The 24,712-nt window shown below is 34.0% G+C and overlaps 1 protein-coding gene across 1 annotated transcript; it reads left to right on the top strand.

The window, feature by feature from the left end:
• The first annotated feature begins 646 nt into the window (after positions 1-646).
• On the top strand, positions 647-15,112 carry LOC136040590 (uncharacterized). Its single transcript, XM_065724847.1, has 3 exons — positions 647-710; positions 11,692-11,939; positions 14,129-15,112. Exons 2-3 carry the CDS (start codon positions 11,808-11,810, stop codon positions 14,399-14,401), a joined length of 405 nt encoding a protein of 134 aa, XP_065580919.1. The 5' UTR covers positions 647-710; positions 11,692-11,807; the 3' UTR covers positions 14,402-15,112.
• Positions 15,113-24,712: the final 9,600 nt, after the last annotated feature.

Here is a 24,712-nt window from a genome sequence, read left to right as displayed (position 1 = left end):
ACCTCGTCGAAACCTTGTGTAGGAAAATTTCAACCCCTTTTATTGAACAACAAGAAGGAATCACTTTCTTGTATGGGCAGCCATGGTATGTCCTTTTATTCTTCGTCAATATCTAAGTATTATAACATCATAGAGAGCTGTTTAAAGCCTCATTTAAAAGCTAGTTCTTCCATCGTATAATTTTCTATCTTAAATTAGGTTCGATGAATCTGTCATAAAGTGCCATATGGCACCTTAAAAATTGCAATTTGGGTGACATTTATGGAGTAAAAAGGCTGGACTTATAAACTAATTTTTATTTTTAATTGCTTTCCTTATAAATTTGGAAATTGCAAATGACACCAAAAAAGTGCACTTAATTAAAAGTGAAGAATAATTAGCACAACAAAAGGTTCGAGAGAACCTAAGAAATTGTACTAAATCCTTTTTCTTCTTCGCGGTTTAGGCGATTTGAGGTTTTACATGGCATTTTACATATTTGAAGAACCGCTTTGCTTTTACTTGAAAAAGAAAAACGTAAATCTGGCCCTGGAGTTGCGAAAAAAAAACATTTAAAGCCTTTTTTTGTCAACTTTTAAAGTATATTGGCTAATTTTCTGGGAGGACACTAAGTGTCCTTTTTTGCTGAGTTTGACACTTTAGTCCCAGAAAGTTTTGGCAACCCTGTTTTGTCAGTGAAATTTGAACTATCAACACGCGGCTTTAGTGAGGTATAATATATTAGCCTATAGCTTATAAAAGTTAGAGTTTGAATAGCATTAAAATACCTATTCCTAGATAGTAAGACATAGGTTTAGTTTAGAGGATATTGGAAAGAAAACCTGTTAGGAAAACAACCCTTAGGCTACTTCATAATAGGCAAATGCATAAAAATTGTAGAGGGGCTTCTACTCCCTTAATGTTGTGGATATTTAGCCTAATTTATTTGTTTTCAACACAGTCCACCACTTCTCACTCTTGTTTTCTTTTTTTTTGTGTTTCATTTTATTGATCTGTTTAAGAAAACAAAACAGTAAATCATAGGCTTAGCCTTGTCTAATCACAGATAGTCAGTAAACAATAATAAAAAAATACTGTAAACAAGAATTTGAGTTAGACAGATCATAGGCCTAAAAACTCCATAAATATTATGGTTCTATATAGCTTTGGCCTACTGTCTCTAAAAAGAGTTTCCAACCTAAGCTGTTTTAAAAGCTAGGCTATAGTATTGTTTCTTGAAATATTATGGTCAGGTTTTAATAATCATGTTTCATGATTTTTAATACTTACTATTTTTGGCAAAATTCTAGTTTAGCTGCTTTTGCTATCTTGGAAAGGGGTTAGGTAAGGAAAATAAAACTTTCAGGGGTGGGTCCAGGGCCAAATATACTTTGGGAAGGTATTGCCAAGCATCTATTTTATCCCTATTCAGATTTTTAAGTATCAGAAATTTGCCTACTTGACAAGTAGCTTTTGAAATTTTGACAAAACAATGTTTTGCCTTAATTATCAGTTTCTTTTTCTCTAGTTTTAGTTCTAAAAATGCAATTCCTGCTATTTAAGTTTAATTATAAGCCATTTCAATTGGTACTTTCCCCAAAATTTAGGAAATGTGTTTGTGGATATTTGGAACCTGATAAATTGAGAAGCAAAGTTGTGAAGCTGAAGACAGTTTTGTTGTATTTCATTTAAGAAAGAGATCTATTTTGAAAGGTTTCACTTTTGTAACACAAGGATTTTTAAAGGTCTTCAAAGCCATGGGTTCTCTAGAAGGTGAATAGGCCTAACCCTTTTCCATGTTATCAAAAAATAGCTAAATTACAATTTTACCCAATTTTTCTCAAAAACAATTTCCAAAATTTCTCAAAACCCTTTCATGGTACAATTTGAATGAGTTCTACTGTGTAGGTAAATAATGATTGAACTGAAAGAAATCACTAAGAGATATTTATTTATTAATACCAAATATGGTAAGCTTTCAAGCTTGTTGCACTAAACATAATAAAAAGAAGTAATGACAATGCTGACAACATAATGCACATATACAAATCTATGAAAAATAACAACTACAACAAACACTGACAAATAATACTATAAATAATTTAAAAATGATTTACTGTGAAAATGTGTTTCTGCTAGTTTTGTTTTGAATCTATTTATATCATCTGTTAGAAATGTTTCAGGGGGAAGGTCATTCCATAGCTTCCACACCTCACTGTAAAATGAATGTTGGCCTATTTTCCTTTTTGACAGTGAGGGGTACAATTTATGTGGGTGACAATGGGTCCTGTTAGTGTCATTAAATGTGAAGAATTGTTATGTACTTATATTATCAATGCTTTTGATTATATGGAATGTGTTAATAATGTCTGCCCTATCCCTTCAGAATTTAAGACTTGGCAATTCTAGCCTATGCAGTCTATTTTCATATGGCAAATATTTCAAAATATGGTACAAGCTTAGTTGCTCTTTGCTGCACTTTTTCAACCCTTGCTCTGTCTTTTTTATTCAATGGATACTATACTGACAAATTGTATTCAAGTATAGGTTGAACTTTTGATTTATAAATGGCAATGAATAAATGAAGATTAAGCTTACAGAAATTGCATCTGAGATATAATAGCTGATAGTTTGCCTTACAAGTTACTTCAAAGACATGCCTGTCAAAGCTAAGACTAGAATCAAAATGAACACCAAAGTCACAGACATTTTAAACAGGTAAAATTGAATGTCCAGCCAGATGGTAATGGTGATTTTGTTATACTTTGTGAAAGTAATGGACAACCATACACTTATTTTGTTGACAAACATGGAGTTTGTCAACAATTGTACACTGCATCCAAGTCTTTTTGAAGCAATGAAGCTTCATGTGAATTTGTCAAAGAGCCAGCAAAGCAACCATCTGCATACATTTTAACTGTGGAATGGTGGACAACAAGAGGCAAGTCATTGATGAAAAGGCAGAAAACTACTGGACCAAGGCAACTACCTTGTGGAACACCACTTAAAACAATCTCAGGAGAGGACAAAGCATCACCTAGAATCACTTGTTGCATCCTGCCTGTTAGATAATCACCAATCCAATTCAGCGTTCTGGCACCAATGTGATATACCTTGCACTTTTGAAGTAAAAGCAGAATGGAAACTTTATCAAATGCCTTAGAAAAATCTATGTAAATTCAATCAAACATAAGACCTTCATCTGTCATTCTATGGAAGTCAGTAACTACTTCCAAAAGCTGTGTTTTACATGAAGGTTTTTTACAGAAATTGTGTTGAGATGGATGCCAAAGAAGATTTGATTCAAAATAATTCTGTATTCTCTTGACAATTAGTTTTTCCATAATTCTGGGAAAAATTTAAGTGTTTGATATTGATCTATAGTTTTTGAATTGTGTTTTTGTGCCACTTTTATACAGGGGTTCGACTATTGCTTTTTTCCATGCCAAAGGACAAGTACCAGATGCCAGACACAGATTATACAAATATGTCAGGGGTTCAGTGAGTACTATTGCAAGTTCTCAGATCATATGAAAGTAAAACAGTTCAAAATAGGGATGAAACCTTTTAATTGACAGTGAATAGATATAAAATTATTTAACTGGATATTTTGAACACATATACAGTGTTCATCATCAGCAGTAAAACTAAAAGACATGAATAAAGTTTTTAAATTTTGTTTAATTTTATTCATGTCTTTTAGTTTTACTGCCAATTAAATAATTTTATATCTATTCACTGTCAATTAAAAGGTTTCATCCCTATTTTGAACTGTTTTACTCTCGTCATGGAAAGGCAGTGTGGTCTTCAAAGTTATCAAATCATATGGTTTGAAAATTCATGAATGTCTGGTGATTTATTTATTGATATATTATCAACACCTTTAAGGTTTCAAAATGTAATAAATAAATATAATCTATTCCTCCTCCACTGCAGAGATGGTGGACTCAAACATCTCGACCAACGCTCATAAGGCAAATACTTCAAATAAGGAACACACTTTGATGCATATTTTTGCACTTTTCAACTATTGGTCATGTCATTGTCTTATACAGTGTAGCAAGGCTTTACAGGGTAGAACTTTTAGACACTCTTTTGACACAAAGTAAGTTTGCTTTGTGCATTGTGGCTAGTGCCTGTTTATCAAGCCTTCAGATACCAAGGTCCCTATTAGAATCAAATGAACATATCTACATCATTACTAATGGAATACTGGTATGCTACTGCATTCACTAGATGATTCATCACATGGCATTTTCCCTGACTAACTATCATTGATTTTAATGTACATCAATTAACCACTTCATTTAAATCATCCTCCAGAAGAGCCACATCAACTGGGAAAATTGTGGCCCTATAATCTTTGCGTCATCTGCAAACATTTTGATTTTTCCTATATTTAGTTAGATTACCTATGGCAGATTATTTATAAATATACAAAACTCCACTCAAAACACTACACTGGTCAGATAACACCTCGCTTTCATAGTTGATTTAATTTTTGGATACATGGGTTGAAACAAGAGAGATGAATCAGAATAGTGCATGGGACATGTATTATTTGTGCTATATATTTGCATATTAGAGGGGTTGGGGGTGTGTATGTGTAAAGTATAATGGAGCTGCAGTCAAATTATTTTAGCTATGATTATTATGCATATTAAGAAGTAAGAATTGTTTTCTTAACATGTTTCCTTCTCAATAGTCTATAACAAAATAATATAATATATATAATAGTCTGTAACAAGTATTGAAATTTCAGTTATCAGGAAAAACAAACTTTTTCAGCTAGAATTATAGGTTAAGAGATCTACCCCAGTAGCTACCAATCTCCAAAAAATAGTTTGATTAAAAAATATCTTGATAAGAATAGGCTTCTAATTTTAGATGTGATACTGATTTTTTTTAATAGTTAAGATGGGTTTATGGTTGGGACTGCACTATTTAGGATTGGCTGGCTGCAATTTAAGAAGACTTCTTCTTTAGGTTTAAAAATTGAAACTTACACATAGGCCTAAGTTATATCCTAGCCCAATAAAGGTTTAAAAGTGGCTCTCTAGAAGGAGACTTACTAGAACAAAAATGGAGAAATTGAGATTTTCAATTATATGTTCATTTTTATGCTTTTGTTGGTGTTTTTGACAGCTCATCCCCAGTGCCTCCCAGATAGTCTCATATAGTCCTAAGCTGAACAAAAAACTAACATAAAAAATGATAAAATTCTTACTGTATAATATGCAGCAAGTATTCATTAATTGTATTATTTTGGATTATTTCCTGTTTTCATCCATGTTTATAAGTTGTTTTTGATAATATAATTTCATGTGAAACTATAGCTATCGGACTTGAAAAATAATGCTTTAATTTTTTTTAATGTTCTCTCTTGAGATCTCATACTGCTGATGATTCATTTTGAAAACAAGTGCACATAATGATAAGATTCTAGAGGCCTTTTCTATCTTGGTAAGCAGTTGAATAAGAGGAACGAAACTTTCAGGGATGGATTCACAGCCTAAGTTATGTCTTGGAAAAGTGTTGTCATTCTTCTATCACTAATCGTTTCCTAAACCAAGGTTTAGGAAATTGCTTAAGAGACAGCATTCTACTCATCTTACCTAATATAATGGTTGCAATTACGACAAAGCATCCCCCTTTCTTCCCCTATGGTGCTAAATATAGTCCTAAATGACACATTTATCCCACGTTTTAAATGTTTAAATCATCATATTTCTTAACAAGTTATCTTGACCTGTCAACAGCATTATCCCACTGCAAAAGAATTCAGATCAGTGATTAAATATATTGTTTGGAAATGATCAAAAGATAAAAATGGAAGAAAATGTGAAATCGTGAATTATACAAACCTGTCATAAGTTATAAAATAAGAATTTTGTTAGCATAATACTTTTATTCCTGTTGTATATAGCTTAGGGCTATATTTGCTGCTATCGGGGGGAGGAGGATAAGTCCCATGGTACTTACCGCCAAGTCAAAATTCAGGGTATACTTGTCCCCTCCTCCCCCAAAAACAAGGTTAACAAAGTTAAAAAAGTTTCAGTGTGATCCCCCAAGCCATATATTATATATTGTAGATATTGACCAAAAAAAAAAAAAAAAAAAAAAAAAAAACAGTAAAGAAGAGAGAAACGAGGATAATGCAAGCAAGTGAAAATTGTAGACTATAATTCAAATATTTTGATCAAGAACTCTGCTTGACCATCCTCAGTGCACAATAATAAAATAAAAATAAATAATAAAAATCCAATGATAATATTAAAAAATCAAACTTTAAAAAAACACAGGAACTAAAATATGATAACCTTCTCAATGTAACTGAATGGTGGAAGGGTAACTGAATAAAAATTCAATACTGAAAGACAATTCAATTTTTGAATTTATACAGAGCATTTTTAATAGCTAATCGCTTCCCAGGTAAAACACCATTGCACAATAGGATAGGTTGCGAAATATAGTTCTGCTGATTTATATAAAACTGATCAGAATTAACTAGTTCAGTATAAATGGGGCTTAAATAGGGTTCTCTAGTCTTTCTATTGAGAGCTACCTTTCAGTGAATGTGCTATTTTATCTCAACTGCCTCCCTGGAGACTTGCATGAGACCTTTAACGGGGCAGTAATGATGTTCCAGGACCAACAGATATCATCCATTTGGTGGGTGATAAGAAAGTCTTTATTGTTTTACCCTAATTTCCCAATTTAATTGACAAACTACAAAGAATTCTAGAAAAACATAACTTAAATGTCACCTTCAAAAATTATAATAAAATTTAGAGTTATTTTAACAGCAGCAAAGATAAAACGAATCCCATTTTGGGCAGTGGTGTTCATAGGGTTCCCTGTTCTTGTGGTTGTTTCTATGTTGGAAGAACCCACAAGCAATTGGGGGAGAGGTTGTCAGAACACAAGTCCTCTATCAACAAAGCTATAGAGTTACGCCAAAGGCCTGCAAATTTTATTTTGCCTTGGCTCAAATGTATATGACAATCCACACCATTTCATTTTATTTGACAGCACCTCCATTATTGCCCCCATTAAAGGTCTCATGCAAGTTTTCAGGGAGGCAGTTGAGATAAAAAAAAAGCACATTCACTGAAGGGTAGCTCTCAATAGAAAGACTAGAGAACCCTATTTAAGCCCCATTTATACTGAACTAGTTAATTCTGATCAGTTTTATATAAATCAGCAAAATTATATTTTGCAACCTATCCTAACCTGTGATGGTGTTTTACCTGGGAAGCAATTAGCTTTTAAAAATACTCTGTATAAATTAAAAATTGAATTACCATTCAGTATTGTATTTTTATTCAGTTACCCTTTCACTTTTACATAGTTTAGTTCTTGTGTTTGTTTTAAGGTTTAATTTTTTATAGTATTCTTGGATTTTTTTTTTTTTTTGGGTAAAAATTCCAGATGAGGAATTTTTTGCTGTAATAGAAAGTATAATAGGAAATAAGTCAGAGCCTAAATTATGCCTAGGGAAAGTATTTTCAATTTCCTATCTCTTCTTTTCCCTAATCCAAAGGCTAAGGAAATTGCATAAAAAACAGGTCTCTAATTATTTTAACATTGAAAAATTATTTTTTTCTCCTCAAATTTGACTTGAGTCCACCTTTTTTGAGTCTTGATTTTAAAAACACAGCCCTTATGATTTGAGCAGAGTAAAATTTTAAGCCATATTTTGATTTTTTTTTCATATTTTGAGACACATTTTCAAAACCTTATGAGTCAGAACTTAGTTGTGAGGCTCAAAGCAATTTTCTTGATTTTGTGTGTGTGTTGCAGATCTATGTCTGGAAGTTTTACTTTTAGAACACAAGTAATTTAGGCTCATGAAAAACTGCTGAAAGATTCATTGCTGAAATCAATTACTCTTAAGAAGGCAAAAAGCCCCTCATCTTGAACTTTACCCCATAAGATCTTTTGATTTACTCAGGTATAAATATTGTTTCAGAAATATACCATTTGGAGACTGAGAAATCCTGTCTTAGCACACAAGTCTTAAGAGTTCAACCTGATTGGACAACCAAGACCAAACATGCCCCTTTCTTTTACTAAAAGTGTTCTGTGAATAATAGTTAATTTGCCAAATTTGGGGACCAAACCCCTAGGACTCTGACGGTCATGGCAACCAATGAACAAAACATTTTTATCAATTCTCTTAATCTTTTTTTCAAACTAAATTGTTACCTTAAAATTTTAGTGAACACAATGGTGTTATTATTGGGCCCTGTCTGTTCAAATTTTTTGAAGTCTATATTTGGAGACTTCATTTGGAGACTATTTTTTGAAGTCTATATTATTGAAGTCTATTTTTTTTGTAAGTTTATATTAAAATTTTGTTTTTCCTTTTCACTTCAGTTCTACTTGTAATAATGTTGAAAAACTGCAAAATTAAAAGATTTATAAATTTTTATGTTTGCTTGATTCAATTGTAAAAAATACATTCACTTTTAATAGATGACTTGAATGTCAACTTGGTATTAAATTTTCAATTTAATGGTTTAATTTTCTGCTAGTTTTCCTAGCAGAAATTTTTTTTTAATAAAACAAGGAATTTTACGGCTCTTTACAAACGGTTTGTGGTAACAGCTGTAAGTAAGGAACAACCCAGCTCAATTGTAACAGAAACTCTAAAAAACGGAATTTTGATACCAATAGATAATCAAAAGAATCAAAATATTATGCTGATTTCAAATATATAAGTTTCATCCAGTTTAGTTTTACCCATCAAGGTTATGAGCCTCAGACTATTTACCTTATTTTCGAAAAAAGGAGTGATTTTCATTAAGATTCTAAAAGTCATAGAATCTTAATGAAAATTACACAATTAGATTCAGCATATCAGAGAACCTTCTGTAGAGATTTCAATCTCCATACTGTAAAAATGCGGAATTTTTTGTTTTTTCTCGAACAAAGATCATGGATGCATGTTTATTTGTTGTTTTTTATGGCACTTGGTATTAATCAAGTGACATATAGCAATCGCAAATTCTGTCGGTCTGTTGGTCTGTCAGTCCTGGCTTTGCTACTTTAGGCACTTCCATGTAAGCTAGGACAATGAAATTTGGCAGGCGTATCAGGGACCGGACCAGATTAAATTAGAAATAGTCATTTTCCCGATTTGAACATCTGAGGAGGGGGAGTGGGGCCTGTTAATTCGAAAAAATAGAAAAATTGAAGTATTTTTAACCTACAAACGGTTGATCAGATCTTAATGAAATTTGATGTTTGGAAGGATATCGTGTATCAGAGCTGTGATTTTAAATCCCAACTGGATCTGGTGACATTGGGGGGGGGAGTTGGGAGGGGGAAACCTAAAATCTCGGAAAACACTTAGAGTGGAGGGATCGGGATGAAACTTGGTGGGAAAAATAAGCACGAAAGTAAAACAGTTCAAAATAGGGATGAAACCTTTTTATTGACAGTGAATAGGTATAAAATTATTTAACTGGATATTTCGAACACATTTACAGTGTTCATCATCAGCAGTAAAACTGTTTTACTTTCGTCATGGAAAGGCAGTGTGGTCTTTGAAGTTATCTAAAATAAGCACAAGTCCATAACCAGAACGGATCCGCTCTCTTTGAGGTAGTTGGGGGGGGGGGGTTAATTCTGAAAAAATAGAAAAAATGAGGTATTTTTAACTTACGAAAGGGTGATCGGATCTCAATGAAATTTGATATTTAGAAGGATATCGTGTCTCAGAGCTCTTATTTTAAATCACGAACAGATCTGGTGACATTAGGAGGGGGAAACCTAAAACTTGGAAAACACTTAGAGTGGAAGGATCGGGATGAAACCTAACAAGTCCTAGATACATGATCGACATAACTGGAACAGATCTGCTCTCTTTGGGGAGAAATTTTTCCTGGGGGAAGATAATTTCTCCATAAAGGTGGCGCCAGATTTCCCAGCATTATTTAAAAAACGATTAGAAATTGAATGAAAAAACAGGTTTTTTTTTAACTGAAAGTAAGGACCAGCATTAAAACTTAAAACAAACAGAAATTATTACGTATATGAGGGGTTTCGCCCCCTCGTCAATATCTCGCTCTTTACGCTAAAGTTTTCTTTTTAATAATTTCAAAAGATCTATTTATTCTAGTTAAACAGCCTTTGTGATTCAGGGGTCATTCTTAAAGAGTTGGAGCGAAATTCAAACTTTATCGTAAAGAGTGAGGTATTGACGAGAGGGTGAACCCCTTCATATACGTAATAATTTCTATTCGTTTTAAGTTTTTATGTTGCTCCTTGCTTTCAGTTGAAAAAAAGAACTTGTGTTTTTTATTTAACCACTTTAAGGACTCAAGAGCCCATAAATAGCCTGCAAAAAAAATACTAATAAATAAATACTCGACGTAGATAACTTCGAAAATCACACTACCTTTCCATGACGAAAATATAACAGTTCAAAATTCGGATGAAACCTTTGAATAGACATTGCAACATTATAAAATTAAAAAAAAATTACATTTGTTTCACTGTCTTCAAAGGTTTCATCCCTATTTTGAACTGTTATATTTACTAATAAATAAGTTTTACACCAACCATGATATTGAAAACTTAATTAAAAGTTGTCTTTGAAAACTGAAAACTCAATAGGCCTATAATTCTTTCAAAAACTTAACCAACTCAATTTCAGTGAAGCACTTGGCTTTAAATATTTTACAAATTTACAGCAATTATCAGACTTCAGTTTATTTGATTTAATTTTGTATGTATATCTTGGATAATCTATAAAGTAAAAATTTTGTTTGTTTCCAGTTTCAATTTTGCTCTTTACTACCATAAAAAACATTTATTTTTTAAAATTAAAATTTATTTCATTTTAGTTTTCCTTAAACATGCACAAAACTTTTACAAAAAGACATTGCGAATTTAGGCAATTAAACTAAAGAAGTCACTACATGTTTTGCTGAATTGTGGCTTTTAAATATAGGTTTCACTTCCTTAAAATTTCCCACATGATGTGAACAACTTTGTCATATAAGGAGTCCAAGGGGTAATTTGTTAACATTTCCTTTGATAAGTTACAGATAAGAAACTCAATTATTTTCCTGACAATGAAAATGAATAAACAATTTAGACACTTTTGTTTTAAAATGTGTTTTTAGTTTTCACTTATTAAGTAGGTTGAAAAGGTAATGTACCATAGGGGAATTATAAGCCTCCAATGAAGGGTTCTCATTCATAGAGATTACTGGGGTACCATAGGGTATTATCAAAAAGTGAAATGACTTCATTTTTATACAATTCTGAGAAAGGCTTATGCCAGCTGTGTATCTCACTCAGACTCTCTGTCTTGGCTTTTTCTCCGATCTTTTTCTCCTTTCTCTCAACCTTTTCATCACAGTCTACCAAGTTGATATTAATCAAAAGACTGAATTGATTTATACCTTTGTTACGTTCTCCCACCTTGCCACTCTAGATATGGCAACAAAAAGAGTAGATTTTAGTGCTGTTGGGCACTTCTCCACTCTAGATATGGAAACAAAAAGAGCGGATTTTAGTGCTGTTGGGCACTTTTCTACTCTAGAAATGGCAACAAAGAGAGCAGATTTTAGTGCTGTTGGGTACTATTTACTCTAGATTTGGCAACAAAAAGAGCAGATTTTTGTGCTGTTTGGCACTTTACGATGGTTTTATTTGTAAATTCAACTCCTATTTTTACAAACATTTTTTTTATTCTAGCATGCTCTGTTTGGTAAAGTGTGCCTGTGATTTCACTTTTTAAAACAGCCGAGGCGAAAACTGTCGGGTAGCTTCTGTTGACAAGAACCTTCACTATATTCAAAGACAGTGACAAAATGAGTGGTCTTGTGTCAAGGAATGGAGCAAGCTCCAGTGGAACAACCGCCATCCGCCGAACCGAAAGAATACGAAGGGAGAGACCTAATTTCTATGATGCTTCCGAGTTTATTAGTGAAAAGAAACTGCGGGTGAGTATTTTGAGTTAGCTTTGCTAGTGAACGTGGCTATGTGGCTCTGGGAAGCTGATAACATGAATAAACCAAAATAAAGTAATAAAACGACATTCGGCGCGAAGTGAAGAATAACGTAAGTTCTGCGGAGCCCCCAAATTCCATTTTTTATATATGTCTTCGGTCGGGCCAATATTGGGGACAGGTATAACATGCAGGAATTGTGTTTGAAATTTTGAGTTTTTATGGCAGGTTAATGGTGATTACGTCTGTAAATAAAACTTAAGCATTAAACTACAATTCATCTCTAAGTAAAGAAGTGCTTAAGTTTGTACTTGTTCAACCTTAAGTAGGATCAAAAGAAACCTAAAGTGCCTCAATATTACGTTTTTAGTTTATGTCTTGTTTTGTGCCAATCTTTGGGGGGGGATTTCATACGACCCTACCTTCTATGCACAGGTATGACATAGTTATGCAGATTAAAAGCTCTACAGCAATAAGGAGATTTTCATATGTTTGGGGCTATGCGTCTGATGCTTCAAGACTAGGTTTATTAGTCATATTTATAACTTATTCGTGTCATAAGCTTGTGTCTGATCTTTCGGTGTTACGAGGGGGAGGTGTCTGAAGCATTAACTAGTTTACCTTTTAGTCTCCAATTTTTCTAGTGGCAGCACTTTGAGATTACCAAAGAGCAAAACATCCCTCTTCGTGCAGGGATGGTTTTATGACCACCCCAACATGATAAACCGCCCCTGGCTTTAATAGGTATCCATATGGATCCAGCCATTTCTAATTCTTCGGTGTGGGATAAGGCGCTCAAACACAAAATACTGCATTTTACGGCATGATTTAATATGTTAGACCAAGCTTTGTGGTGATATATATTTATTTATTTATATATATTTATTTATATATATTTATATTTATTTATTTAGGTTTGTCCCCCGGAACCCAGTTTGCCCCCCCCCCCCCAGCTAAAATTTAGTTTCTTTAGAAATTTTGTCAAAAGGAAGATGAGCCTTCATAATTGAAGAGTCCTCAGAAATGGAAAAATTTTGTCAAAAGTAAGATAAGCCTGCATAATTGAAGAGTCCTCAGAAATGGGTCGGTTTTCTTTAGTATATCTTTATACCTTTATGGTATTATATGGCTCATTTTTCAGTTTTCTGTGTCGTTTTCACCGGATTTGGGAAATTTGGCTCCAACTTTGCCGAAATTACGCGACTACTTATAGTTATAGGTTATTACATTGAATCCAATAGGGAACCATCGAAGGTCGATATCTGATCGATATTCATAACATAGATAATAAAAGCCTTCTATTGTTTGTCATTTGTCTTCATTTACATGCGCTTCATTAAATTCGAACATTTGTAACGGAAATAATAAGAATTAATAGATCAAAGATCTGTTGGTGCAATAAAATTTATAATTTCCAGAAAAAAAGATAAAATACAATAAGATAAGATACTTCAATGTGGTACTTCAATTTGGTATTTCAAAAGGCTACAACGGCAACATTATCAAAGGTGTATTTATAATTAATGTATTGTAGAGCAGGGAAAGTACTCGGCCCAGCTCCGCGACAAAAAAATTACCCCCGGACTTACCCCCCCCCCCATCCCCTCTAAAAAATAAAATTGTACGACTTGTAAAAACGTAACAAAATGAATATAAACAATGTTTTAAAGTAATCATTCTACCTTTTTCCTGGAAAATAATAACGCCCCCGAACAAAAAATCTAGGATACGCCCTTGCAGTTCTCACACTTCAGCGTTTTAATAAGAAAAATAAAATAAAAATACGATACAATAAAAAATGCATCAAGAAGTTTATTATTAGTCAATGCAATACAAAATACAATTCAAAGTGGAATTACAATGCACTTATTCCCCCTCGAAAGGCTCCATGGCCAGGGATACAAGGGGGGATACAGGGATCAAAATATTCATTCATTACTTGAAATCTCAACCATATTTTCAGCCTCATGATATGTTGTATAGCTTGCAGATAATTTAAAATATTTTTTCATTAGTTTTAATAATACAGCCTATTTTTTTCTCATTAAAAACTAAATACCTTTCCTTATAATGTTTTTTTAATTATAATTTTTAATTTAGCTTTAACTCATTTTTAGTTAATTTAACGAATTTTAATTAAAAAAAATTAAATTTAAAAAACTAAAAATCATTCTTATTTTCAGCGTCAAATCCAGGATCAAGAAGATAAGGAGTTCAAACCAGTTCAAAAATCTCCTCAAAAATCGAAAAAGAAAAGAGGACGAAAACCTAAAAACGAAGCTCCTCCTCCTCCTCCTGGGCCAAACCCAGGTGAAATATGTGTCGGACCTTTTGGGAAAATATACCCCATAGATGATGAACCACTCCCGGAACTGACAGAAGAAAAACAGTGGCAATTCTCAGTTATTCTCGAGGACTTAAGTCGTAAACTTATTTCGAACAATCCGAAATTCTGATCATAGTTACGGCTCTTTAAGTGTCGTTTTCAGGTTCTCAGTTAAGAAATTGTTAAAAACAAAGAAGGTAGATGGCGAATGGCTAGATGAAAATGACTTTTCTCAGTGGGGTAATTCACAATACGGAAAATTCTAGAGGGGATGGAGGAAAGCTTCGAAAAAAGGGTTTTCGTCTGCGATGTTTAATATTTTTCCCTAATATTACAAGCTTTTTATCACCACGAGGAGCGGCACTTGTGCTGTTCTGAACGGAACATTTGCTATTGTTTCCTCTGATTGGGCCGTGTTTCCCCCCGTGCGTTCGTATTTCCTTAAAGCTTTCCTCCATCCCGGAAGCCTTAACGGACCATCCCGGTCCGTTAAGCTTCGAAAAAAGGGTTTTCGTCTGCGATGTTTAATATTTTTCCCTAATATTACAAGCTTTTTATTTATTATCTCACCACGAGGAGGGGCACTTGTGCTGTTCTGAACGGAACATTTGCTATTGTTTCCTCTGATTGGGCCGTTTTTCCCCCCATGCATTCGTATTTCCTTAAATGGCGGCATATGCGCTGTTTCCCCCTTTAGTTTGCCCATTTTGTTTTTCTCCCTATGCAGCCGTTTTCCTCCTTGTTTTTATTCCAGCGTGAAGTAGGTCGTATTTTTTTGTAATATATTATTTGGTTCTTTTTTTATTAAATTTTAGATATTAATAAATAGTTCAGTATGGTATGTTGTTCTAAAAAGAAATATTTTGGGGGGTTGGGAGGTCAAGAAATCTATTTTTTTTTTTAGAGAGAGAGAAAATTTATTTTAAAAAATACAAAAATTACCCAAAAAAAGGAAAATTTGCCAAGAAGCCTTATGGCTTGTGCGTCCATTCCCGAAACTACAAAACAGTCACTTATCAATGGATTCCCCTAAAAAGCAAAAAACAAGCAATAAAAAGTCACCACTTGAGACTCTACTACACTAACCTAATATAACAACACTATTATGGACTAATTCCCCACTTTATATATAAAAAAAGAAAAAAAAAAATCATAAATCATAAATAACAAAACAATGGTCCCTAATCAGCCCAAGAAAAGTCGGCCAATCTGTCTCTTGAACTGTATCATAAGGAAGGGACTCCCATATAGAAGGAAGAACATGGCGAATCGAAAAAACAGCCTCTGGGCTGTCCCAGAGGCAGCCCACGTATCTAGATATATTGTTTCGTTAACCTACATTTCATAAAATACGTTATCATGTACTATATTTCACCATCCGTTCTCTTTTCAAATGGTCGTCAACTCTAGTTGTTTGTTGCGTGAGATTATATAGTTAAGTATCATTTATATGGTAATTTCAGGTATTTAGGGGTGGGTTAATTCCCTATTTAACCTATAAATTGCAATCGGTTTTCTAATTGCTGACAAATTCTTTATTTCATATTCAGGCTCATCTCTCTCAAACACACTAACCAAACATTCAGGTGCATTTTTATGCAATATATCAAACATAAATAGAGCCTTATAAAAATGAAAAAGGCCTGAAACTGATAAAATACTAATTTTTTTCTAACTATCTCTGACTGATATACGATTATCACAATTAACAAGAACCTGAATCGCCAAATTTTTGAGAGCACGTATATATGACTTCAAATGTGTTTGAAAAGTAGATGACTACACCGAACAACAATAAATCAATTATGGCTGGACAATAGAAAAATGTATCAAAAAGTATACTAACTGGGAAAAAATATTTCAACTTTCTCAAAATCCCTACATTCTGAGCAACCATAGATCAGGAACCATATTAGGATGAAACCATAGAAATATCTCTTGTTTTTTGAGCCATATTTTCAGAACGGTCTTAATCCATCCTTGAACCTCAAGGGAGGGATCATCCCCTTGGACTACATGTCTGTCCAATATAAGATAAGTAGCCTAATAGTGTTTACGTCCTAAAAGTGCTAAAAAAAGATGAAATATTTTGTGACATACCAACTATTAATATTAACATAATGACTAATATAATATAATTAAGTGTATCAGTGACAATATAATATCGTTACTATATAATAATATGGTTTTTTAAAGAGGAATGCAAATTAGTTATCTATCAGTATTTTTGTTAATCTTCAAAATTGATGATTTATTTTTTCTAACTGCCTCATGTTTTCTTTCGTCATTTTGCGGAAGAATGTCTTTTTGTTCTATTCTAAAGAAGAATATTGGCTATATTTGTTTTCAATTTAATCTCTTAATAATGCTGCCATTTGCATTTTCAGCATGTTTTTTTTTTTTTTTTTATTTGAAACTGGGCTCTCAGGCTGAGAGCCATCTATCGATTTTCTTCTGAAAATAATTTCAGTTGTTGTTTTTGTTGTTGTTTGATTTATTTGGAGACGCTATCGCACAATCTCCATGCAATTCACTAAATTTCAGGTAAATTCACTGAAAATTATTTCATAGCAATTCACTGAAAATAATTTCAGTTGTTGTTTTTGTTGTTGTTTGATTTACTTGGAGACGCTATCGCACAATCTCCATGCAATTCACTAACTTCTACAATAATCTTCTATTGTTGCCATCTATAGATAAGATATTGTTGAGTGCAGGATAATATCTGCCACTTCATTAATAAAGTCACTATATTTATCTAAACTAAAATTTGGAAACAACACCGAATCTTCACTGTAGTCACAACCATATTTGGTACACACTTCAATGAGGGATTTTCTCAGGTTAATCGTATTTTGGCACCGTTCCAATAAGTGTTTGATAGAGCATGGTTCGTTAGAACAATCACAATTTTCACTCCTCACTAAATTCAATCTTTTGAGGTGTTGGTTTGACCTAGCAAGCTCAGTCCTTAATCTGAATAATAGATTTGCGCCTTTTCTATTATCAGGTATTGACGATTTATTAGGAGGTTTACCTTAAAATATTGAACGTATCTATTTGATGAATGCTCATTGTTATATATTATTTCACTTCTTTTAATTTCCCATTTTACTCATCTGGTTTTACTTAAATATGACCTGTATTCCGTGTTCAGTGGTCCAAAAAAAGCGGCATCTTTTGCCATCAAATCCGCTGTATTATTACCCTTAATATCACAATGGCATGGGCAGCATTGAATAGCCACCCCTATATTCTTAGAATTGCTTGATAGGACACTTTCATAAATAGTTTCTACGTCTAAAATTTTTCTACTATGGATGGCAGTTATTGCTGATTTACTGTCTGAAAGAATCACTGCATATTCTCCATTGGTACATTCTAGTTCAATTTGCATCAGAGCTTTTTTGATGGCTAGTATTTCAGCTGCAAAAACAGATGCCCATTCATCAAGACGTTCTTGTAATATTTCATTTGTTTTCTCTGACCAGACAGCAAAACCAACTTTTGTTCCTATTTTTGAACCATCAGTATAATAACGGAAATGATTACTATAACGGGAATCCAGAGTTTGTAATAAACACAATTTTTTAAGGGGAGCTAAATCTGATCTGGAGCATTTTGGTTCTGTTTCGAGTTCAATTCTTAAATTTTTAGCTTTCTGATTTGAGGTTGCCTTTTTTGCTTCCAGGAATGTTAAATTCAGTCCAAACCCCTCAATCATATTTATCAGTTTCGGTATCATAGGAGGTTTGTTTTCCCAATTACTTGTTGTATCTACATAAGCTTTACTTATCTCTATTAGTTGTTGATTTGGATGATTAGGAATTTCCATCACCTTTAATATGTAGTTAAGAGCTAAATGGTGTAGTCTAGACTTGATTGACATAATTCCAGTCTCCATTCTTAATGCGGGAATAGGGGTAGATTTCATGGCTCCAGTCATTATTCTCAAGGCTTGATTTTGCACAACTTCAAGTTTTTAAAGTTCTTTGCTGAAATTCCCATTAAGACTGGGAAAGAATATTCAATCCTCGATCTGACAGCTGCAGCATAGAATAAGCTCAGGATCTTTCTATTGGCACCCCAGTCTTTACCTGCTATACATTTCATATACATTTCGTGCTTGATTAGCTGATCTCACTATATTTTCCACGTGGTTATTCATGTTGAACGAAGAATCTAGCAGAACACCTAAATACTTTGTTTGATTGACAAACGGGACAATTAAATTATCTACATGGATGGTTAGACTATTTTGGTGTTGACTTCTGTATGGAGAAAAAATAACGCCTACGGTTTTGCTTGAAAATTGTAGTTTCTTTTCTAAAGACCATTTTACAGCATCTTTAACTGCTTTTTTTTATTTTAATATAGGCTCCATGAGGACTACTATCAGTGGCCCAAACTGCAATATCATCTGCAAATATTTTCCCTTTTATATTATCTAAAGGAAAATCACTCATGCAAAGGTTAAATAATATTGGGCTCAGAACACCTCCTTGTGGGACACCACGATAATAATTTCAGTATCTTTTTAGTTGGCAATTTACTAGATCTCTTGAAAAACCTATTGAATATTATAGATTCTTCATTTGCTGGCTAAAGAAATTGCTTTTGTCTCTTGCGGTACAATGCTACTTCATGTGGTCCTTTAAATGCCCTTTTGTAATGTGGTACTTGGAGAGGGATAGGTTAACAAGACCTGGAAACTTGTTTTATATAGGACCTTGTGGGTTAAAACCACACTGCTTCATTATCTTCGATACGTAAGTGTAGAGAGTATGAAGTGGCACAGACGATTTTCGTAAGACATTGGCTTTGTTCTACTAACCGTTTTGAGGTTAACCTCTACTCTAAGGTGTATCCTTCTTAGGACTTCTGTACCATTTTTGAAATATGGGGATAGTAAGGATATTACAAAATCAAGTTGAGGGCGTACCTTAAGTTAAGGGCACTAACGATATTACAACCTCAAGTTGAAGATTCTAAGGATATACAGCCTAAGTTGAGGACACTAAGGACATTACAACCTCTAGTTGAAGATGCTAAGGATATTACAATCCCAAGTTGAGTACACTAAGGATTTTACAACCTCAATATGGGGATACTAAGGTTATAGCAACATCAAGTTGGGGATATTAAGGATACTACAACCTCAAATTGAAGATACTATGGTTATTGAAACCTCAAGCAGAGGATATTAAGGATATAATAACCTCAAGTTGGGGATACTAAGAATATTAAAATCTCAAGCCAAGGATGCCAAGGACATTACAGGCGCAAGTTGAGGATACTAAGAACATTACAACACCTCGAGCTGAGGATACCAAGGATACTAAAACCTCAAGTTGTGGATGCTAAGGATATTACAATTTATAACCCCAAGCTGAGGAGACTAAAGATATTACAAACTCAAGTTGAGAGCGTGTTTTGGGTTTCATAAACTACAGCAAAGTTAAAACCAATCAGACTAATAATGAAGAATATTACAGAACCCTTTTTGTATCCGAATTTTATCCTTAAAGGGAGTGATAAAGGAGGCTCTAAAAGACCGTTTTTTTTTTCATCATCGCCTAAAAACTTCCAAGTATTTATCATGGGCTGCAAAGTGCTGTCAGTGTGCTGCAAAAATCCTGTCTGTTAGGCTCTAGTGCAATAGAAGCTAATCTATTTTCCGCTATCTATGTATTATTAACACAAATAATATTTATCTCATTAAACTTATAATGTTTAATGTATAACCATTATGCCTCACATAACCATTATGCCTCAAAATAGCAGCGGCGCTTAGAATAGATATATAATTAGGCTAAAATCCAAAGAATAAGCAAAAGTTTTGTTATACTACTACTACTACTACTACTAATAACTCATTGCAGCACCAAGCCACCTGAGGCCAACACAGCCACGCACGCTCCTCCTCCAACCTAATCTATTTAAAGCCTCCCTCTTTACACCCTCCCAGGAAGTTCCCATTTCCTTTAAATCTTTATTTATGACATCCTCCCAACCCAGACAAGGACGATTTGCTTTCCGTGTAGCCCCAGACGGTTGGCCAAAAAGGACAATTATCGGTAATCTGTCATCCTTCATCCGTAGAACGTGACCTAGCCATCTCAACCTTTCTTTCATTATAGCCCCAGAAAGCGGGATTGAACCACACTTTCCGCACAACCTACTATTTGAAATACGGTCAGTCAGCCGGGTACCCAGAACAATCCATAGGCAATTTCTCTGGAAAAAATCTAGTAAATTTTCATCTGCTTTAGAGCTGAAAAAACAACAGCACAGGGAGCAAAATTTGAATTTCTGTTTTTTATTTCCCATGGTATTAATATATTTGAAAACCTAAAAAGTCGTTTTTTTGCCGCTTGCAGGATATCCGAGGAAGTCAAGGGTTTCACCCTGAGAAAAGTACTTCTTAACTGAGAAAGCTGCTGGCACCCTGCTAGAATATGTGCCGCATCCTCCACTCTTAGATTGCACTTTACTAATATAACTAAATCCTTGTCATAGTACATAACTAAATAACTACATAAATAAATAATTACATAACATCCATCTTACATAACTAAATATCTTGTCGCCAGGGTTTAGGGTCCGTGTCTTTGTTCTATTGCGCAGCGACTTGAAGAATGTAGAGGCAAGAGTCAGGTGTCGTTTAACTTCCTTCGAGGAGTAGATTTCACACTTCCTAGATAAACGAACTGGCTGACCCACTCGATTTACTCGTCCTGAATGGTGATTTCGATGAGAGAGGGACACGTTTCTGCGTGCCGTGATATTCTTATCGCCTTGGTCTTCCTGGTATTTATCTTCACTCCAAAGGTACTTGCTGCGTTGTCGATAGTGTTTGCATTGGCTTGGAGCTCCTCTATTTCTGCATTCAGACGTTTATTGTCATCAGCATATCATCAGTCGGGTATCAGAAAGACGTATCTCCATAATTGTAAATTTTCAGAAAAGCAAAAAAACCCTCACACATTTTTGTTTCCCCTCAATAACCATAAAACAAGCAAAAATAAATATGTATTAATTTCACATATCAATCCGTTTTGTTTTACGGTTATCAGAGGGTAAAAAAACAGTTATAAGGCTTTTTTTCTGGTCTTCTGAAAATTTACAATTATGGAGATGCGTCCTTTTGATACCCGACTGTCGATGTGCAACTAGGTCGAAGAGGTATCCTTTTAAGGCTATTCCCATGTTATTAGGGGCAGGTGCCAGCCCACTATATTTAAATAGGTAGAAAAGAGTGGGTGAGAGGAGGCATCCTTGGACAACGCCCGTAGAGGTAAGAAATTCTTCAGTGAGTACTTTGCTGGTCTGCACCATGCTGCTGGCCTTCTCGCACATACTGCTTATGATACCGATAACATCAGGGGGAATTCTGTAATGAGCTAAAATATCACAGAGACCGTCTCGCTAGAGACGTTTGACTCTTTCTTTCAACTCTACTTTTTAAAACAGTAAAACACTTTAGCGTAAAGAGCGGCGCGTTAAGGAGGGAGCAGCCCCTTTCATATACGAAGTAATATCTGTTCGTTTTAAGTTTTAATGTCGCTCCTTACTTTCAGGTAAAAAAAAAACCTGTTTTTTTTATTTAATTTCTGAACGATTTCGAATCAATGCGTTTTTTGATTTTGGCTCTCCGCATATGAATAATTAAAAGGAAATTTGGATATTTATTTTTTTTTGACTAAATGGCTTCCTCATAGTTTCGATCGAATGAGTTTGATTACTTAAAAGGCAACTAGAACTTTTAATTTTTTACGGACGTTTTTACTAGTAAAAGATATACGTAACTTACGAATTAGCTTACGTAACGAACTTCTGTATTTGCATGTTTTTATTACGTATATAAGGGGGCTCACCCCCTCGTCAGTACCTCGCTCTCGCATCCAGAAAGGAGTAGCCAGGGAATTTAAGCAAGTAGATTTTTAAGTAGACATGGTTTGAAGAATAAATAGTAGGATAAAAATTAATTGAAGTTAATTAATTATAGCAAAAATCATTTTATTGAATTAAACTAGTTTATTGATTAAGTTTAGTTTAATTATTAAGAATAAAAACTAGTTTTGTAATTATTGGAGAAGCTTTATGCTAGTCCTATGGGTTTCTTGAAATAGGGTAGTGTACAAAATTATGTTAATTTCTAACCGTCCAGAATTATGAAATACACAGAGGTTTTTAACTCTACCTTAGATACAAAGTGTTGGCAGACTAAAGTTCTAGGAGGAAGAATTACACACATGCATACCTTTTTGAAATTCCCACCAGCAAGCAAGGAAAGAAATATTTTATTTCAAGACAGAGATACATATCTCTCCCAAACAATTAAACTCAGAAAAAGCTTTTTCAAAGTTTTTGCCCAGCGCGTGATTCTAATTATGCAAAAATCTACAAAATTAAAAGTGTTTTTTTAATAATGCTAGAAAGTCCTGTGCTCCCTTCATGAAAATTTTCTTCCCCCATGACAAATTCCTCCATGAAAAGTTCCTCCCGCATAACCCTCTCTTCTCAACCCCTCCCTCAACCAAAAAATCCCCCTGAAAACGTCTGGACACTTCCCAATAACCATTACTATATGTAAGCACTGGTCAGAGTTTGTAACTTGTAGTCCCTTCCACGGGAACTTTTTGGGGAGTAAGTCGTCTCGAAAGACATAGTTATAACGTTTTTCGACTATGCTGAATAAAACGGCTATCTCAGAATTTTGATCCGGTGACTTTGGGAAAATAATAAGCGTGGGATGGGGCCTAGGTGCCCTCCAATTTTTTTGTCACTTAAAAAGGGCACTAGAAGTTTTCATTTCCGTCAGAATGAGTCCTCTCGCAACATTCTAGGACTACTGGGTCGATACGATCACCCCTGAAAAAAAAACACGCATCCGTGGTCTGCCTTCTGGTAAAAAATAAAAAATTCCACATTTTGTAGATAGGAGCTTGAAACCTCTACAGTAGGGTTCTCTGATACGCTCAATCTGATGGTGTGATTTTCGTTAAGACTTTAACGAAAATTTAAATTCTATGACTTTTAGGGGATGTTTTCCCCTATTTTCTAATATAAGGCAAATTTTCCCAGGCTCGTAACTTTTGATGAGTAAGATTAAACTTGATGAAACTTTTATATTTGAAATCAGCATTAAAATGCGATTCTTTTGATGTAGTTATTGGTATCAAAATTCCGTTTTTTAGAGTTTTGGTTACTATTGAGCCGGGTCGCTCCTTACTACAGTTCGTTACCACGAACTGTTTGAAAATATTTGAATTTAGAGGCGCGCTAAAAGAGTTATTTTTTCCAATAAATCTGCAATTTTTTGCGTCGTGTGTCGCAGTTCGTAGAGAGCCTTCCCACAGTAAAGGTAATATACAGTAGCAAAAAGTCCTATACTCTCCATTGAAAGTGTTTGAAACAGATCTAAAACCACACAAGATTCATGACCCAGCCTTCGCGTATACGCAATGACAAATGTTTCTGATGGAAAACCAAGTAGCAACCGAAACTATGGCTCTGACGCATATGCTTAGAGCCTAATTATACGATATGAAATGTGTGTCCTGTTTGGAAAAAGTTTTCGCTAGTGGTATATACTTATACTGTGAGCCATCCAGAAAGAAGTAGCCAGGGTATTTAAGCAAGTAGATTTTTAAGTAGACATGGTTTGAAGAATAAATAGTAGGATAAAAATTAATTGAAGTTAATTAATTATAGCAAAAGTCATTTTATTTAATTAAATTAGTTTATTGATTAAGTTTAGTTTAATTATTAAGAATAAAAAACTAGTTTTGTAATTATTGGAGAAGCTTTATGCTAGTCCTATGGGTTTCTTGAAATAGAGTAGTGTACAAAATTATGTTAATTTCTAACCGTCCAGAATTATGAAATACACAGAGGTTTTTAACTCTACCTTAGATACAAAGTGTTGGCAGACTAAAGTTCTAGGAGGAAGAATTACACACATGCATACCTTTTTGAAATTCCCACCAGCAAGCAAGGAAAGAAATATTTTATTTCAAGACAGAGATACATATCTCTCCCAAACAATTAAACTCAGAAAAAGCTTTTTCAAAGTTTTTGCCCAGCGCGTGATTCTAATTATGCAAAAATCTACAAAATTAAAAGGCTTAGGAGTATTTTTGAAAGATAAAATGGTACTTGTATGATATACCCACTACCTCTCAAGTTCTTCATGCATTGACGCCCTGTAAACCGGTTTCTTTCGCTAGTTTCTTTCAACTTAGCATGAGAAAAGACAAAGACAAGTGAACGAATAGATAGGAAATATATAATTTGGGCTATATATTTGCACATTAGGGGTGGGAGGTAAAGTATTTGGACAGTGTGAAATCAGAAAACAATTTTTAATGCATAATATGCAGAATAATTGTAGCTAATACATTTTGCTTGCAGACCCGCTGTGCTTTACCCCCCCCCC

This window comes from Artemia franciscana, chromosome 21 (assembly GCF_032884065.1).
Source record: "Artemia franciscana chromosome 21, ASM3288406v1, whole genome shotgun sequence".
Taxonomy (NCBI): Eukaryota; Metazoa; Arthropoda; class Branchiopoda; order Anostraca; family Artemiidae; genus Artemia; species Artemia franciscana.
Note: the sequence above shows the minus strand (reverse complement) of the source record. Positions and strands in the feature narration are given on the sequence as shown.

Bases quoted from the DNA above. Each gene is read 5' to 3' on its own strand.
- LOC136040590 (XM_065724847.1), top strand. From the start codon at position 11,808: ATGAGTGGTCTTGTGTCAAGGAATGGAGCAAGCTCCAGTGGAACAACC. The intron at 11,940-14,128 runs GTGAGTATTTTG...TCTTATTTTCAG, and splicing joins TTAGTGAAAAGAAACTGCGG to CGTCAAATCCAGGATCAAGA.